Below are 16586 nucleotides of genomic sequence, written 5' to 3'. Positions count from 1 at the left end.
CTGTCTCTGTACGTTTGTCAATATATGGACACAACCTCCTGAACCCGTGCGCTTTTGAAGACGGCTGTCTCGAACAGGCTTCAAAACTGACAACCGCCACCGTGCTGCGGGATAGGGCACAAAGGGCAAGATCGGCCAATCTTCCGATAGGACCAGACTCGGGCCGCTATTCGGGCCCGAAGACTCATCACGTTCCGCCGAACGACCCCCTCGAACGATGCAACTCTGGGGCGTTTGCTTCTCATTCTTCGCGTGATTGATTTGTCTTTGAACGATACACACTCAGCTGGCATATTGTTTATGAGCCGACGGACGATATTACACGGATCTCCAGAGGCTTTAGGCTGAGGCAGGCAAATCTGCCGTCTATAGCCGATTCGGAAGTGTGAGAACAGCGCCACTAGTGCACCGCCTACCGGTCACGCGCGTAAGGCAAATCGTCCCACGCGCTGATAAACGATAACCAACTAGGGTTTCTGGGGTGAGGATCCCATACTGTTCGTTGCTAGGAACGGTAGCAGTGCTGCAGGCGGTACTTGTACTTTATATGACAAGCAGATGACCCGTGCCTGGAATTGAAGCGTGGGGTGTCGAAGCGAGTTCAACATGGTCGTACCAAGCACCCTGTTGGCAAGCCAGGTATGCGTTGGTCTTCTAACATGTCACGGATTGAATTGGCCTTGTAGACACTCACACGAGCCAGCTGTCTGCTGATGAGTTTTTGATTTCTTCGGCGGCATGGATTCTCCACTTGGTGACGGCGCCTGTCATGCATGCCCTTGACCAGTTCAAATGTAAAAAGCTGGTCGATGAGTACAGGACGTTAAGATTGTCTCTCGAGTCTGCATGCGCATCGTCAAGCATGGCGGAACAGGGACCAGTCGCGACACCGGGGAACAAACTGCATCGAGCAATACGGGCTCAAGAAAGGTTGGTGAAGCCGTGGCCCTCGTATGTCTACGACTTTTAGGTGTCTGGAGCTTGCGTGCTGGTTCCTCACGGGATCAATCAGCGTTGAGCAGACAGAGCACCCAGGGGATGATTCTGGATGAGCAGCATCGCGCGGAAGCCATGCTACCACCACGCTCGTGCCACTCGATCGCGTAGAGCATCAAGGCGGCATGTGGAAAGCGACAAGAGGTGGTATGGGGCTGTTTGGTTGTTGTGATGCGGCTTGTTTGACAGGCGGTTGTCTAGGACCCTGACTCGTGCAGCAACAGGCATCGTCATGATCGTGGTCGAAGCGCATTGCTTGGCAAAGAGAAATCGCGCACTGTCGCACGTCTTTCTGCGTGCACGAAAGGACTCGTTGCGGCACACGCAACAGCACCTGCTCTCGTGCCATCCACAAGCAGCTCTCCATGTCTCTGAGGCATGGCATACCGACAGCTGCGGCGCCCCGGCGCGCAGGTGTCATGACCCCGGCTGCTCTGTCAATCATCAAGCTTCTCGGAGTCTCGCTCATCAACCTGCCTCTGTCGTACGCTGCTCCGCTGTTTTCGAAATCCGACTCGCCCATCTACAGACGCGAAGAGCCCGAGCCCAAGTCGCCCGAGGATCCTCAGCTATGGGTCTATCTGGGTGTCGCCATTGCCCTTGTGCTCTTGGGTGGAGTCTTTGCCGGTCTGACGATTGCCCTCATGGGCCAGGACGAAATCTACCTGCAGGTTATCGCTACCTCTGGCGAGGGAAGTGAGAAGAAGAGTGCTGCCAGAGTCTTGCGCCTCTTGAAGAAGGGCAAGCATTGGGTCCTCGTCACACTGCTGCTCAGCAACGTCATCACCAACGAAACTCTGCCCATTGTGCTGGATCGCTCGCTGGGAGGTGGCTGGCCTGCTGTGCTGAGCAGTACCGTCCTGATTGGTATGCACCCCCCTGCTCTGTGCACATAGACACTAACAAGTCTCAGTCATCTTCGGCGAGGTCGTGCCTCAATCCATCTGTGTCCGCTTCGGTCTTCCCATCGGCGCTGCCATGTCACCTCTTGTTCTCGGTCTCATGTGGATCATGGCTCCAGTGGCCTGGCCCACTGCCAAACTCCTGGACTGGCTGCTGGGCGAGGACCACGGAACCGTTTACAAAAAGGCAGGCCTCAAGACGCTCGTCACTCTTCACAAGACCCTGGGCACCACGTCCGACCGCCTCAACGAAGACGAAGTTACCATCATCAGTGCCGTTCTCGACCTCAAGGACAAGCCCGTCGGCGACATCATGACCCCCATGGGTGATGTCTTCACCATGTCGGCTGACACGGTGCTAGACGAGAAGATGATGGACACAATTTTGTCTCAAGGCTACTCCAGAATCCCCATCTACGCACCCGACAACACCCGTAACTTCATCGGCATGCTGCTCGTCAAGATTCTCATCACATATGACCCTGAAGATAGCCTGCGCGTTCGCGACTTTGCTCTTGCTACACTTCCCGAGACCAAGCCCGAGACCAGCTGTTTGGATATTGTCAACTTCTTCCAAGAGGGCAAGTCCCATATGGTTCTTGTCTCAGACTTCCCCGGCCAGGACAAAGGTGCCCTCGGTGTCGTCACTCTGGAAGACGTTATCGAAGAGCTTATCGGAGAGTGAGTATCATCCTTTGCTTCACCGCTGCCACCCGCTGACGTGACTCAGGGAAATCATTGATGAGTCTGATGTCTTTGTCGATGTGCACAAGGCGATAAGACGCATCGCACCGGCTCCCCGCACTAGATATACCAAGGGCAACACCGTTGTAGATACCCCTGCCACCGACGACGATACCGACGTCGACGAGCGTACACATCTGCTTGGGCCCTCAACTAGCCAGAGCCGCAAATCTTCGCTGACTGGCTCCCGCGAGGCTACTCTTCTCTTGCGCAGACGTAGTAGTACGAGCAGCGACAAGAACCGTCCATTGCCCCTCCGATCCAACACCGCCGACCTACGCCAACACCTGAAACATCTCGGTCCAAGCAACGTTGCAAGTCGTCCAAAGGCCACCAAGTACACTTCTGTGAAGATCAAGCCTGGAGTTGGAACCATCCCTGAAAACCGTGTGCCCCCTTCTGTCTCGACACAGGATGTCGAGTCTAGCCAAGCAGTCACTCCTCAGACAGTCGTTAACGGCGGCTCGTCCAGGCCTGAAGGTGGCATTGGTGCCGGCCTCATTGGCTCGGCTGCTCTTGAAGCTCAAGACGGAGCACACGCTGTCGCCCAAGTCGCCCATGGATATGGTTCAATCTCTCCTGGCTCCAGGGACCCTTCTATTCACGAAGAATCCGAGGTGCAGGCTGAGCATGACATGTCTTCATCCAAGCCTATGACTGCCAAAGAGGCATCTGCCTTTGCTGATAATCACACCGCAGCAAAGCTCGAAGCTAAAGAGAACAACGCACGCGATCAGAAGCAGCAAAGCGAGCAGCAAAATGACCAGCAAGGCGAGCAGCGAAACGGCACTCACGAGTCTTCCGAACAAGAACAACCCGACTTGCCTCAGAAGCTGGTCGTGCAAGGAAGTACTTCCCGCCCCATTTCTCGTGACAGAAGAGGTTCGGGATCATCTCACTCTACCTTGGGAGAAATGGAAGATCGACCGGGTTTCAAATCTCGTCGTGCTGTAAGATCCGGCAGCATCACCGAGAACATCGTCGATATGAACGGCATGAAGAAGGTGGTTCTGGAGGCCAACAGCTCATCCGATGGAGATGACCAGAAAGGCGCTGACGCGAATGACGGCGCGAACGACAAGAACGGCCATGATGATGATCAAGATGACGCTGGCAACGATGATGCAGGTCACGACGATTCAAAGGGAACCAAGAAAAAGAAGAAGAAGAAGCGAGGAGGCAAGAAGTTCCGCAACAAGGGCGACTCTGTCAAGAGTCGTAGCGGCGACAGCACTCCTTTGTTGAGTCAAGGTGATCGTTAAAAGTTGATGAAGAGGTGGTTGTGTGTTTCCTTGTTTCCTTGCCACTGATCCTCCAAGCATAGCGGCGTTTGAATATATTTGTCTTACAGGTGTACTCGTACCTAGTAGTTTCAAAGTTTATATCTGTGGTTAATAGGAGATACGTGGTTAATACTCATGTTGTTGTTCAAGATGCGTGCACGGTGTGAGACTGGTGGAGACGCCCCTTGAAGTAGGTACAGCAGCACTATTCGTCCTCACAACAGTCACGGCTGTGAGGATCTTCACCAAAAGTGTTATCATGAACCTTTGCGATGATATTACCGAGGGTCGACGGTAGAAAACATCTCATAGGGCGCGTGGTGTTATACCCCGCATTCACAGGGAGGCTTGCATACCCACCTAGGTACCTTGATGGCAATAATGTTCTCCATCTCTATTAATCGAATCAAGGATGTCAACAAGAACAGCAACACGATCCGGCTGGGTATCTATCTTCAAGTGCCAGAGATCGCGTCTGTACTCTACTCTGTCACCCAACGCACGACTGAACACTCCAACGGATTTCGAGGCGACCTCTCTGCTCCATCACAACTCGAGAGCTGCGTTAGCCAGCACTGAACTATCCTCCGATGCGAGAAATGGCACTGCAACGCGACTGAATCTGTTCCAAGCCATCAACTCGGCTCTTTCACATGCGCTTCGAACGGATCCACGAGTCTTGCTCTTTGGCGAAGATGTGGCTTTTGGTGGAGTGTTCCGCTGCAGGTACCGGATCATGTCACTGCACAAGAGATCGTACATCTGGCTAATCATGTCACAGTATGAACTTGGCCTCCGAGTTTGGCGATGACAGAGTATTCAACACACCCTTGACCGAACAAGGCATTGTTGGATTTGCCATTGGAGCGGCTTTTGAAGGAATGCGACCTGTTGCCGAAGTCCAGTTCGCCGACTACGTATACCCTGCGTTTGACCAGTTGGTCAACGAAGCGGCAAAAGCTAGATTCAGAGCTGGTGTGAACGCAAAGGGACAGAGCTGTGGAGGTCTAGTCGTTCGCATGCCTTGCGGAGGTGTTGGACATGGTAAGTCAAGTCAACCATCAGTAAGTTGTGTAATGGGCTAACCAAGTCATAGGTGCATTGTAAGCGATTTCGTGCTGGATATGCTATTGAGTATACTGACAACTGCAGGTACCATTCTCAGTCTCCAGAGTCACTTTTCACACACATACCCGGCTTGCGTGTAGTTATGCCTCGAGGACCCGCGCAAGCCAAAGGTCTCCTCCTCGCTGCCATTGCGAGCAACGATCCTGTTGTGTTCATGGAGCCAAAGATTCTCTACCGTGCAGCAGTGGAATACGTACCTGCCGAGGCCTACGAGATCCCTCTGAGCAAAGCAGAGATTGTCAAGCCGGGCAAGGACATCACCATCATCAGCTACGGCACCCCGTTATACACCTGCGCGAATGCCATCGAGAAGGCTGAAGCAGACTTTGGTTGCCAGATTGAGCTCATCGATCTTCGGACCATCTACCCCTGGGACCGACCTACGATCATCGAGAGCGTCAAGCGGACCGGAAAGGCCATTGTGGTTCACGAGAGTATGACCAACTCCGGAGTTGGTGCCGAAGTGGCAGCAACTATACAAGAGACATGCTTCCTGAACCTAGAAGCCCCAGTTGCTCGAGTCTGCGGATGGAGCACACATATGGGTCTCATATATGAGGTATGCCAATCAACGCTTCCTTCTGTGACGAACGACGCTAACTGCTATAGCGATTCAATATTCCAGATGTGACACGTAAGTGGATGCTGTGAGGTGCAGTATGATACTATGCAGCTAACGAGAGAAACCAGGTATTTACGACGCCATCAAAACAACGCTAGACTATTAGATGGTTCAGTCCTTTGGATCTCATGAACAGGAGATGGAAGGGTTCTGTACTGGCGCAAAGGCATGCATCGGAGCGTAGAAGAAAAGCATATTGGGTGTTAGGTATAGCTGCACCATCATCAACTCAGTGCTGTTCAACTGCTTCCACGCCTCCTGATTCCATGACGCGAGAGGTGATTAGGTGTTCAGGTGCTGTTCCATTCGGTTTTGCCCAGGCGCACAATGTCGCTTTGATTGAGCATCCAGACTTTCTGCTGCACCTTGCCATCGTGACATTGCAAGGCAGCAGATACGGCAGCTTTGGCAATAACATCCGCGTCTTGTGCCCAGAAGTCTTTGAGTGAATCACTGACCATACCAGCCCATGTGGCAATCTTACGGAAAGCGAACTCGGGAGGTCTCGAGTCTTCTCTCTGACCAACAATCAAACCCGGACGTAGGATGACGGTGTGTTCAAAGCCAAGCTGCTTGACAGCCTCCTCCAATTCGCCCTTCATCTTTGGGTATGCGAGCATGCTGGTAGGGTTGGCGCCGCCCGAGGAGACAATAACACATGTTGTAGCACCGTGTTCCTTTGCTGCTTTGGCGAGCTCTAAGTTCAAATCATAGTCGATCTTGCGCTGATTTGCTACACCACCGGCAGCACCACGAGTGGTTCCGAGAGCGGAAAAGAAGATTGACGAAGCCTTGGGGTAGAGCGAGGCCCAGGTCGACGAATCGGACGAGACGAGTGGGTGGACTTTGGCAGAGGTGGCGGGGAGGTCTTTGCGAGCGTATGCGTAGAGACTCGAGACTGAAGGGTGCGACGACAGGATTGAGTAGATGTTGCCGCCCTTGGATGACAGTTTAGCAGCTCTTCGTAAATGACCGTGTACTGTCTAGTCTGCTCGTGATTGTCGACATCGGACAGCACTCACAACCAAGCCTGTACTTCCGGCAAGCGTGCACGTCAAGTCTGCCATTTTGCGACTTTGTATTTCGTTTGTTCAGGACGAAGGTAGGAGTAATTAGCTCGAGTGGCTTGCGAGACTTGCGACGGACGCCGCTCCTTCTCGCTCCAATACACAGCATCGACGAGGCGCGCACGGCCGGGGTCCGGCTCCGGGTCCGTATCGATATCTATCTGCGGCCTGTCTGCCTGCCACACTCGTTATCTAACCAACTTATCAGAATCCTCTCTCACTCTCTAGCCTTGTTTTTACAGACTGGCTTTGACATGCGCCTGATAATTTGTGCTCATTTACCCGTCAATATTTGCCTACCACTCAACCTAACGTCGTCTACCATCCATCGAGCCCTCCACAATCCTCATCCCGGAAACACCACAGTTTGAAGAGGTACGAGTTATTCCATACTTGGAAAATCATACTTATTACTATCCCAATGCCTCTGGACAATTGATCATTCAGTCCCAATTATCCCAGACATCTTCTCTAGTCCACCCCCTGCGCGAGCATATCAGCCGTTCGTGACCCACTTGTGATATGGACTGGATAGCCGAAACTGTTTCGCTGTGTATGAGGTGCTGACATTGTGGACATAGACTCATAGGAGTTGGCTGAATCGCCATCATGTTGAATGTACGGGCCCTCAACAAACTCTTGACCGAGAACGTCGACAACAAGCTCTTCGTGCGGTGGTTGTGAGTGTCCCTTCATTTCCAACCAAGGCACGCGCTTACTTCGGACAGTATCATGACGCCAAACGGATCGTTGATGGCATACACTCTGCCTGCAAACATGAAGGAACTACGCGACCAAGTCGCTCTGGTATCAATATCCTGGAAAGAGCATCTGGAACGCAAAGACAACGAACGATTTGAACCGCAGTATACACAAGGTGGCCCTAACGAACCCTCGAAACGCGTGGTTCGACCTGATGCATTAGAGACATTGACTGTTGAATTCGACCACCGGAACCTGATTGTCAGGTATCTGCAGCCCAAGTTGCTTTTGGTGCTCGAAGGTGGAGTGCCGCCGGGAAGGAAACGCGAGCTCAAAGTGACAGCAGAAGCGCCCGGAGATTCGCGATATCCATCCGAGGACTCGAGTGTGTCTGACCGCACCGATACTATGCTCGGAACATCTGTTGGATCAAAAGCATCGACGACAGTTAGTAGCACACAACGCCTCAGTGTCCTGCACATTCAGCGTAGGAAAACGGAAATCATGGCCGAGACGATAAAGCGCGAACTATCTGGGTTCGAGGTATGTTGCGAATAACACAAAGCGATGCTGCAGTGCAGCTAATATTGTACGTAGATGCCAGATGACCCAACCAACAAGTTTTTCTAGGGGCGGTTCCTCCATGCTTGATATCGTTCGCCTGAGGCTGAGCGACCATGGGGGGGGGGGGGGGGATGCTCAATCTTGTCCATTACAATTCTGGCAGTGTAAGCGTTTCAGCGAGTTCTAGTTCATACAGTAGGGAGGCGGCATAACGAGATTGATATTGGAAGGAAGAGACGAACAAGCATAATTTATTCACAAAATTTGTGCAAAACCCCCAATCATGACGACGTTTCTACCCCAGTGACGTTTTTAAAACAAGCACGTCAAGGCCGAGCTGAGCAACAGATCAAGCACGACCTGACTTTGATTCTCTCTACTCTTTCACTCCAATTCACGCCGACCTTTCTATCAAGCCCAGACACAGATCCGATCCACAAGCAAACATGATCGCTGGACCTCTCAGCCGCCGCCTCTTGGCCCAGCAGCCTCACATGCTCAGCCAGCGCCCCGTCGCAAGAGTCATCAGCAGACCATTGTCGTACACATACCAGCTCCAAGCACGCAAGGACACCCAAGACAAGGACTCGCTCAAGCCCGAGCCCAACGAGTACAGCAAGAGCGGGTCCGACGACGAGGCTGCTCGCGTCGAGAAGACGGCCTTTGATCCCAACAAGACATCTCCCGAGGAGCAACACGACTCGGCCGGCCGCGAATCTCAAGAGGTAAGAACTTGACGCCTCTACCATTGACTCCCCTGCTGTGTTGGAGGAGAGAGGCAGTCGGCAACAGGGCACATGGCGACAGAAGCTAACCACTCGCAAGCTTGGACAGGCATCAAACCCTCTGAACGTCAGTCCTGCAAACCAGGAAGTCAGCAAGCCCAGAAGTCCAACCGAGGGAGGAGCCGAGGGCTCTGCTGCCAACTCGAGCAGCAGCCCCAGCGACAGGTCCCGAAGCAGCGGTAGCGGCAGCCCTACCAAAGGCAGCGAGGGTCAGAAGTACAGCTCGTAGTCATACATGGTGTCTCAAGACGATCATAGCTGTCTCAGTCTAGTCTGGTCTAGCATTGGCATACACGCATAGTAGTAGCTCCAAAGACAGCACTCGAGGATTTTCATGACGTCTAAAATATCTGAATGCATGCATGCTCAGCCGTCCACTCAATCTGTGCCTCATGTCTTGTGCCGTCCCTTGGTCGAAAGCGCATGGCGACGATTTGTCCACAGCATGGTTGGCTATTACTAAGGATGTGCGGGGTATTTGCAGTGCGTCATTGGCTCTTCCCAGCAGTTCGCTCTTTGTCGACAAAAGTCATGTTCAAACCAATTGTTCAACCATTCCTCAGCAGAAGGTCCTTTACATCGTTCCGTACACTCGCCGCCGCCATGTCAGACACTTCGACTTACAAGTTCAACCACACCATGCTCCGGGTCAAGGACGTAAGCACCCATCTCCCACCAGCTTGACCATTGCCTTTGCTTGACCTGACAGAACTCCATGTACAGCCTCAGCGATCCCAGAAGTTCTACGAGCTTCTCGGCATGAAGTTGATCAACAAGCTCGAGAATCCCGATGCCAACTTTGATCTCTACTTTATGGCCTACGACAACCCCAAGTCGGTTTCCCACGGCAAGCACTGGTCAGACCGTGAAGGCCTCATCGAATTGACTCACAATTACGGCGAGTTCGCCCCGTTGCACACCACTAGACAACTCGACTAACACCACAGCAGGTACCGAAAAGGACGACAACTACACAGTCAACAACGGCAACGGCAAGGAGAACCGCGGATTTGGCCATGTCTGCATCAGCGTCGACAACATCCAGGACGCCTGCAAGCGTATTTCTGACGCTGGCTACTCTTTCCAAAAGCGCCTCGAGGACGGTCGCATGCGTTCCATCGCTTTCGCCCTCGACCCCGATAGCTACTGGGTCGAAATCATCTCCCAGAACCCCGTCAGCGAGACCGAGGGCAAGAAGTCGGATGTAGACACATACCGCATGAACCACACCATGATCAGAGTCAAGGATGCTGAGAAGTCTCTCAAGTTCTACCAGGACGTCATGGGCATGACCCTACAGCGTACTTCGGAACAAAAGGAGGCTGGTTTCACTCTTTACTTCCTCAGCTACGGCCCCAAGGCTCCCGAACAATCTGCAAACGGTGTCAACCCTATCGCTGACCGCGAGGGTATTCTCGAATTGACGCACAACCACGGCTCTGAGAACGACGACAGCGTCAAGTACCACAACGGTAACGACGAGCCACAAGGATGTATGTATTCTGCCTTTGCTCCAACCTTGATGTATGATCTGTGCTGACCTACTCCACTCCAGTCGGTCACACCTGCGTCTCAGTCGACGACTTGGACGCAGCCTGCAAACGCTTCGAGGACATGAATGTTTCATGGAAGAAGCGTTTGACAGATGGCAGAATGAAGAATGTTGCCTTCATCCTCGGTAAGCAACGGACCGAACGTGCTGTATGTTCTCTATCTCTGACTTGGTTCTAGACCCCGACAACTACTGGATTGAGGTCATTCAAAACGAGAAGCTCAAGAACAGAGCCAACTGGTAAATCGTTGATCGAATTGGCATAATTGGACAAGCGCTATTGGAACCACATAGATGACAATCCATCTTGGTATAACGTAGATACATGAACAACATGACTGTTTGCAATCTACATATATCCTCTTTATCGAATATTGGTCTGGCTCCATTTTCTACCGTCTACGATTCGCGCGTCTAGCTGTCGGCCATCTCAGAAGTGTGACCCTGTCATCAAGCTCTTGTCTCGACATGTCATCGCATGCTCCCGCCTGGCTTCTCTGTCTTTCCTCTATGTATATCCTATGATATCGCAAAGCCATATCACCACAGAACCTAGTTGGGAAGCTTTGAACAAGTGTCTTGACAAAAAGGAGCAGGCAATTGTGGATTTTTGCCCATTGAAAAGCACGTAACATGCTGCTGTTACCAAAATTACACGATACCGACGCCAATTCGGGTCACAGTCACTTAAAAAAGATGCAGCAATCGTCAATTGTTCCGGAAAGACTCTGTCAAGAGGTAAATTGAGCGGCAAGCCTTGGTTGAAAAGGTAGAGGAGATGTAAAAGGTTATATCAGGGTCATCCCACCAGCCACACCCAAAAGCGTCAAGATATCAGGACGTTCGATGCCACCAGCAAATGAATAATTCGTATCATGTGGCCTCAACAAGAGCAAGAAGAAAACACTTTTTTTATTCAGAATTTGGTCAAAACTACTCAGTCATGATGCTTTTTTCAGAATCGTCTTCTTTCAACAATTCGTCCCCTTATGCCTCATCACCAAGTACAGCCTTTCTGGAGAAGTCGTGCAGAGGAGTGATGTCAGTCCAGTGTTTGAACTGTGATTTGAGATGTCAGCAAATGTGATGGGTACATGATAGTAAAAATGCTTACCTGGTGGACGCCCTGTCCAACCAGAGCCTCGAGGCCGGGGACAGTCTTCCAACCGCTGTTGTCAGCGAGTTGCATCAGCGATGTCACGCGCGGCTTGTAGGCCATCTCAAGAAGGACCTTGGCTCTGTCATCGGGACCAGGGATATCGCGAGGGTTGTTGCCGGCCTCGAACAACGAGCACAGAGTCTCGCGCATTGCAGGATCGATTGGTGAATCGCCGGGGATGGTGCCGATGGCTACAACTGGGTGTCTGTCGACTGACAGCTTGGAAACTTGCTCAGTGTCGCTCAGGACCTCGATATTGAAGGATGCGTCAAAGGAATCAGCCAAAGTCTGTAGCTTGGTCGTGTTACGGCCGACCAGGTAGACCGGGCTGTAACCCATCTTGTGCAAGGCATAGATGGCGGCGCGTGCAGTACCACCACCTCCAACGACCATGGCTGCCTCTTTCAGCACACCGTTGTTACCTTCAGCTCCAGCGAACTGCAAGGCGATAGTCATGCCCTGCCAGTCTGTGTTGTAGCCAGTCAAGATAGTCTTGTCGTCATCAGTCTGGGTAGGTACAATGGTGTTGACGGCACCGATGACCTTGGCGGCTGGGTCGACGTGGTCAAGCAACCCCATGACATCCAGCTTGAGCGGAATCGTCACACTGCCACCACCAAAGTTAGGGGCGCGGATGGTCTTCTCAATGTCTTTTGCCTCGGTAGTCTCGAACAAGCCATACTCGTGCGGAAGTCCCGACTGTGCAAAGAGAGCATTGTGAAGGGCAGGGCTTCGGCTCTGAGAAATAGGCGAACCGAACAGAAAGAACTTCTTAGGTTCAATCTCGCCGATCAGGCTAAGACCGCGACGGATGTCCGCGGCTGAAAGCTGGCCAGGAGCAGCCACAACAGGCAGTGCAGGAGATGAGACCGGAGTCATGAAGCGGTTCGTGATACGGCTGAGCTTACCGTGCTCGCCCATGTTGAGGGCGATGAGCGGAATCTCGGGGTGAGTCTTTGCTGCCCAAGCCTTGAACTCTGCAAGCGCAAAGTTGTCCTCCAAAGACTTTGCGGTACCAACAATCTTGATGATGTCTCCATATTCCAGCGCAGCGTTGTAGTGCGGCATCCATGCACTGCCACCGGTAGCCCATGAGAGCTTGCCAGCGGGGTCATGATGAGATGCGATGATTTTGCTGTTACGCTTGTTCAAAATGACAAACTCCTTGAGCTCCGGCGATGAGGTCAATTCTACATCGACAAAGTCGCAGCCCATACGAAGTGCGACTCGGTAGAGCTTGATTGCCTCTTCGTCAGCACCGTCAGGGAAGCGTCCGCTCTGGGCCTTTGTACGGAGAGTGAAGACGACGGGCAAAGAGCTGCCTGATCGCAAAGCGGCAAGCTGCTCGACAAGGAACTCGGGGCTCGGGCGTCCGTCAGTTGTAGATGGATCTTGCAAGAGGTCCGCACGGAATTCGATAACATCAACTCCGAATGAGATCTCATTGAGGCGAGACAAGAATGGAGCAACCGTCGGGATGGTCAGCGAGACGAAGAATGACTCCTTCTTCCTCTTTAGGCGCTCCAAAGCACACTCACGGTTAGTGAGTAGTCTCAAGAAGCTGCCGAAGTCTTCGATTGTGTTCTTGGCTTTGGCACCGTCCATCGACTCAACTGTCTGACTGTGGTAGTGGAAGTTACTGCACTCCTCGTACCAAGGTTTTCTGCGGAGCCACACGCCCATCATGTCTTCGACGTAAGCTGGACGTGTCTTGTCGATCTGCAAGAAGTTCATGACAAGGTTGATATCTCTAGTCACCAAGAGCACGTTGCCGCCGTTCTTATGATAGGATGTAAGAATGTCACGAGCCTCGGCTGCTTCGACGATACCACCGCCTGTAGCAAAGATGTAGCCAGTAGGCTTCTCTTTCATCACAGTCTTGAGGAGGGAAAGTTCAAGCTCGCGGAAGCCCTCCCAGCCCTTTTCCTTGATAATGTTGGGGATAGTCATGCCAGCAGTTCGCTCCAACTCTGTATCGAGATCAATCAGAGGCCAGTCGAGGAGACGAGAAGCCCAGCCGCCCGTAGTGGTCTTGCCAGCACCCCTCATTCCAATGATAAAGATTGATTTCTGGTTACTCGAGGAGACTGAGTGACCAGCAGAGTGTGATGACTTTGGTTCAACACCTTCCAGCTTGACCTTGAAGAGCAAAGACAATTGGTCCCACCACCCAGGCCAAGTCTTCCCGACACACTCTCTTTCCAAAACAAGAGTGGGCTTGGCAGCCATGGTGGAGAGCACGGAGAAACTCATGGCGACTCTATGATCGTCGTAACAGTGGACGCCACCCTGTGCTTCTTGTAGGTCGAAGCCGCGACCATCAATCTCGATACCGTCATCGAGCTCCCTGCATGTAACACCGAACTTGGCGAGTTCATCTTTCATGGCCTTGATACGATTGCACTCCTTGACACGCTGATTGGCGATACCCAAGATGCGGGTAGTAGCGCCGTTTGCATTAGGCTTGGCAACTGCAGCGAGTACAGAAGCGGTAAGGAAAGCATCGGTCATGGTTTCCATGTCGACTTCGGGCAATGGCTTGAGTTCGCCTACGGGAGGGCCAGTGACTGTGGTAGAAGTGGCAGTCTGTTTGACCTTGCACCCCATTGGTCGTAGTACCTCTACAGCAAAGCGTGCGTCGCCCTGAAGAGAGCTTGAGCCGATGTTAGGAACTGTGCATGTAGTGCCAGAAATGGCGGCCATTGCAAGAGGATAAGTTGCAGAACTGGCATCACTCTCGACCTCGTATTCAGCAGGGTTGGTGTATGCCCTGCGAGGAACGTGGTAGACGTTGGCTTCAGTGTTAGATCTCTCGACTTGAACACCAAATTGAGCCATCATGGCAATCGTCATGTCGATGTAAGGTTGGGAGATGACCTTATCACCGACGAGACGGAGAGTCACAGGGTTTTTGGCGTAAGGAGCGCACATCAAGATAGATGAAACATATTGCGAAGACACCTTGGCAGTAAGCTCAATGACGCCACCCTCGAAACCACCAGCAGCGGCGATACGAAGAGGAAGACTGCGGCTTCCAGGCTTGCCGATGTACTCGATCTCGACACCGTTGGAGCGAAGAGCATCGACAAGGGGACCTTGAGGTCTTTCCTGCATACGAGCATTACCGGTCAGGATGGTGTGATTGACAGAAGACGGCTTAGCGAGGGAAACGGCAGTAGTCAAGAAGCGAGAGGCAGTGCCGGCATTGCCCAGGTAGAGCTCGTCGGAGCTGGCCTTGAGCTCACCACCATTTCCATTGAGTACAAGGACGCGACCTTTGTCTTCCCACGAGTAAGTTGCTCCACCGAGCTTGTTGATAGCTGTAAGCATGACCTGAGTATCATCAGAGTGTAGCAGGTTGGTAATACGGCAGGGCCCAGAGCCGAGAGCAGCAAGGAGCAGCACGCGGTTGGAGATACTCTTTGAGCCTGGAGGCTTGCAGGAGATGTTGAGAGAACTGTCGACGCCAGGATGGACGAGCACGCTGGGAGAAAGAATGATACGGATATCCTTGTCAGCCACAGTGCTAGCCTTTGGTTCATAGGTCTTGCCAATAGCGGAAAGAAGGACAATCTTCTTCTGGCCACCTGCGTTCTTCTTATCAACAGCCATGATGGAGATCAGACGGTCGACAGGACAGTGTTTGTTGGCGGTTCTTCTGCGAACAACCTTGTCTTCGAGCGAAGTGGGCAAGCCGTAGCTCGAGATGCACTTGGACAGACGAGCGACAGCACCAGGAGCAAGAACGCCCAAGTGACGAGCCAGTTCGGCTTCCTTGACCATTCCAATAGCGACACACTCGCCGTGCAGAATCTGAGGAGTCAAGATGGCCTCGATGGCGTGGCCGATCGAGTGACCAAAGTTCAAGATGTTGCGTAGGCCACCCTCTCTTTCATCAGCAGAAACGACCTCAGCCTTGATGCGAGCAGAACCAAGGACAATGCGCTTCAAGATATGGGCGATCTCTGTGAATCTGCCTTGGCCCTTCTTGGTCTTGTCGTCCAGAACCTTCATGATCTCGTCGGCGTTCTCCTCTAGAGTAGCGAATTCTGCCTCGTCCCAGAAAGCAGCAGTCTTGACAACTTCTGCCATACCGTTGATGACCTCTCTCTTAGGAAGAGTCTCGAGGAATTGGAGGTCGATGTAGATGCGTTGAGGCTGCCAGAAAGCACCGACCAGGTTCTTGCCCAGAGGAGTATCAATGGCAGTCTTGCCACCGATGGAAGAGTCGACCATGGCCAGAAGGGTGGTGGGAACCTGAACGAAACGCACACCGCGCATGTATGTAGCGGCAACGAAGCCAATCATGTCGCCGATGACACCTCCGCCCAGGGCGATGACAACGCTGTCTCTGGTGACACCCTGCGAGAGCATCCAGTCTTCGACGGCGGCCTTTGTCGATCTGCTCTTGGAGCTCTCGCCGGGCGCAACCTGGTAGGTAAGAAGTCGCGGCGCATTGTCAAGCTTCGAGGTGTGTTCGTTGAAGGCGGCCTCGAAAGTGGGTGTGTAGAGGGCGCCAATGTTGGTATCAGTGATGAGGATGTAGGTGCCCGAGGATACGTTCTCCAGCAGGTCGGGTACAACGAAGTTCTTCCAGAGTCCGTAGTCAATGATGATGGATTCCTTGCCCAGGATCGAGACCCGTGTGGGCTCGCTTGCACTTGAGCTGTCCGACATGGTGGACGAATGGGCTCACGGCGACAGCAACGGAGCTCAACAAGGTCGGACTGAGCGGGAATGTCAGGTCAACTAGACGGTGACTCAAAGCGCGTCTGGACTGACCATGATGAGCACGCCCCAATTCCTCCCCACAAGAAATGTCCCAAATTTCTGGACGCACATCTCCCGACATCGGGACCAACGGCACACGGTTAAGACTATTTCCTACAATGCATCATCTGGAATTCGAAACATCAACTCGGCTTTGCACAATCACAGTCACACGCAAACAGGCACTCGAGGAACAGGCGAACATATAGTGGCAATGTCTACTTAGATAGGGCAACGTTCAAGTACATCCCTTCGAGACAGCACAGGGCTTTCCCCCACTGGCAGCAAGGCCAGTGGATATCTTTCCCTCAT

At 52.6% G+C, this 16586-nt stretch overlaps 7 protein-coding genes across 7 annotated transcripts; 5 read left to right on the top strand and 2 right to left on the bottom strand.

Moving 5' to 3' along the window:
* Positions 1–1415: 1415 nt before the first annotated feature.
* Positions 1416–3904, top strand: M436DRAFT_43880 (DUF21-domain-containing protein; the record flags this gene model as incomplete). The annotated part of the gene is made up of 4 exons (XM_013573019.1): positions 1416–1863; positions 1910–2579; positions 2629–3438; positions 3598–3904. The coding sequence occupies 4 exons, from the start codon at positions 1416–1418 to the stop codon at positions 3902–3904; spliced, it is 2235 nt and encodes a 744-aa protein (XP_013428473.1).
* A 433-nt stretch (positions 3905–4337) lies between these two features.
* On the top strand, positions 4338–5781 carry M436DRAFT_80976 (thiamine diphosphate-binding protein; the record flags this gene model as incomplete). Its single annotated transcript, XM_013573363.1, has 6 exons — positions 4338–4651; positions 4707–4969; positions 5022–5028; positions 5078–5612; positions 5663–5687; positions 5744–5781. 6 exons carry the CDS (start codon positions 4338–4340, stop codon positions 5779–5781), a joined length of 1182 nt encoding a protein of 393 aa, XP_013428817.1.
* Positions 5782–5965: 184 nt separating this feature from the next.
* On the bottom strand, positions 5966–7071 carry M436DRAFT_71968 (uncharacterized protein; the record flags this gene model as incomplete). Its single annotated transcript, XM_013573283.1, has 3 exons — positions 5966–6613; positions 6698–6735; positions 7065–7071. 3 exons carry the CDS (start codon positions 7069–7071, stop codon positions 5966–5968), a joined length of 693 nt encoding a protein of 230 aa, XP_013428737.1.
* A 280-nt stretch (positions 7072–7351) lies between these two features.
* M436DRAFT_44326 (uncharacterized protein) lies at positions 7352–8002 on the top strand (the record flags this gene model as incomplete). The annotated part of the gene is made up of 2 exons (XM_013573117.1): positions 7352–7422; positions 7471–8002. 2 exons carry the CDS (start codon positions 7352–7354, stop codon positions 8000–8002), a joined length of 603 nt encoding a protein of 200 aa, XP_013428571.1.
* Positions 8003–8454: 452 nt separating this feature from the next.
* Positions 8455–8745, top strand: M436DRAFT_44107 (uncharacterized protein; the record flags this gene model as incomplete). The annotated part of the gene is made up of 1 exon (XM_013573075.1): positions 8455–8745. One exon carries the CDS (start codon positions 8455–8457, stop codon positions 8743–8745), a length of 291 nt encoding a protein of 96 aa, XP_013428529.1.
* Positions 8746–9396: 651 nt separating this feature from the next.
* On the top strand, positions 9397–10589 carry M436DRAFT_71965 (lactoylglutathione lyase-like protein; the record flags this gene model as incomplete). Its single annotated transcript, XM_013573282.1, has 5 exons — positions 9397–9450; positions 9517–9691; positions 9744–10286; positions 10349–10471; positions 10525–10589. 5 exons carry the CDS (start codon positions 9397–9399, stop codon positions 10587–10589), a joined length of 960 nt encoding a protein of 319 aa, XP_013428736.1.
* Positions 10590–11332: 743 nt separating this feature from the next.
* On the bottom strand, positions 11333–16181 carry M436DRAFT_44429 (AROM pentafunctional protein, ARO1; the record flags this gene model as incomplete). The annotated part of the gene is made up of 2 exons (XM_013573137.1): positions 11333–11404; positions 11460–16181. 2 exons carry the CDS (start codon positions 16179–16181, stop codon positions 11333–11335), a joined length of 4794 nt encoding a protein of 1597 aa, XP_013428591.1.
* Between the last annotated feature and the right edge of the window lie 405 nt (positions 16182–16586).

The sequence above is a fragment of the Aureobasidium namibiae genome (assembly GCF_000721765.1).
Source record: "Aureobasidium namibiae CBS 147.97 unplaced genomic scaffold scaffold_6, whole genome shotgun sequence".
NCBI classification, from domain to species: Eukaryota; Fungi; Ascomycota; class Dothideomycetes; order Dothideales; family Saccotheciaceae; genus Aureobasidium; species Aureobasidium namibiae.
The sequence above is the reverse complement of the archived record's forward strand: the minus strand, read 5'-3'. Positions and strand labels throughout refer to the sequence as shown.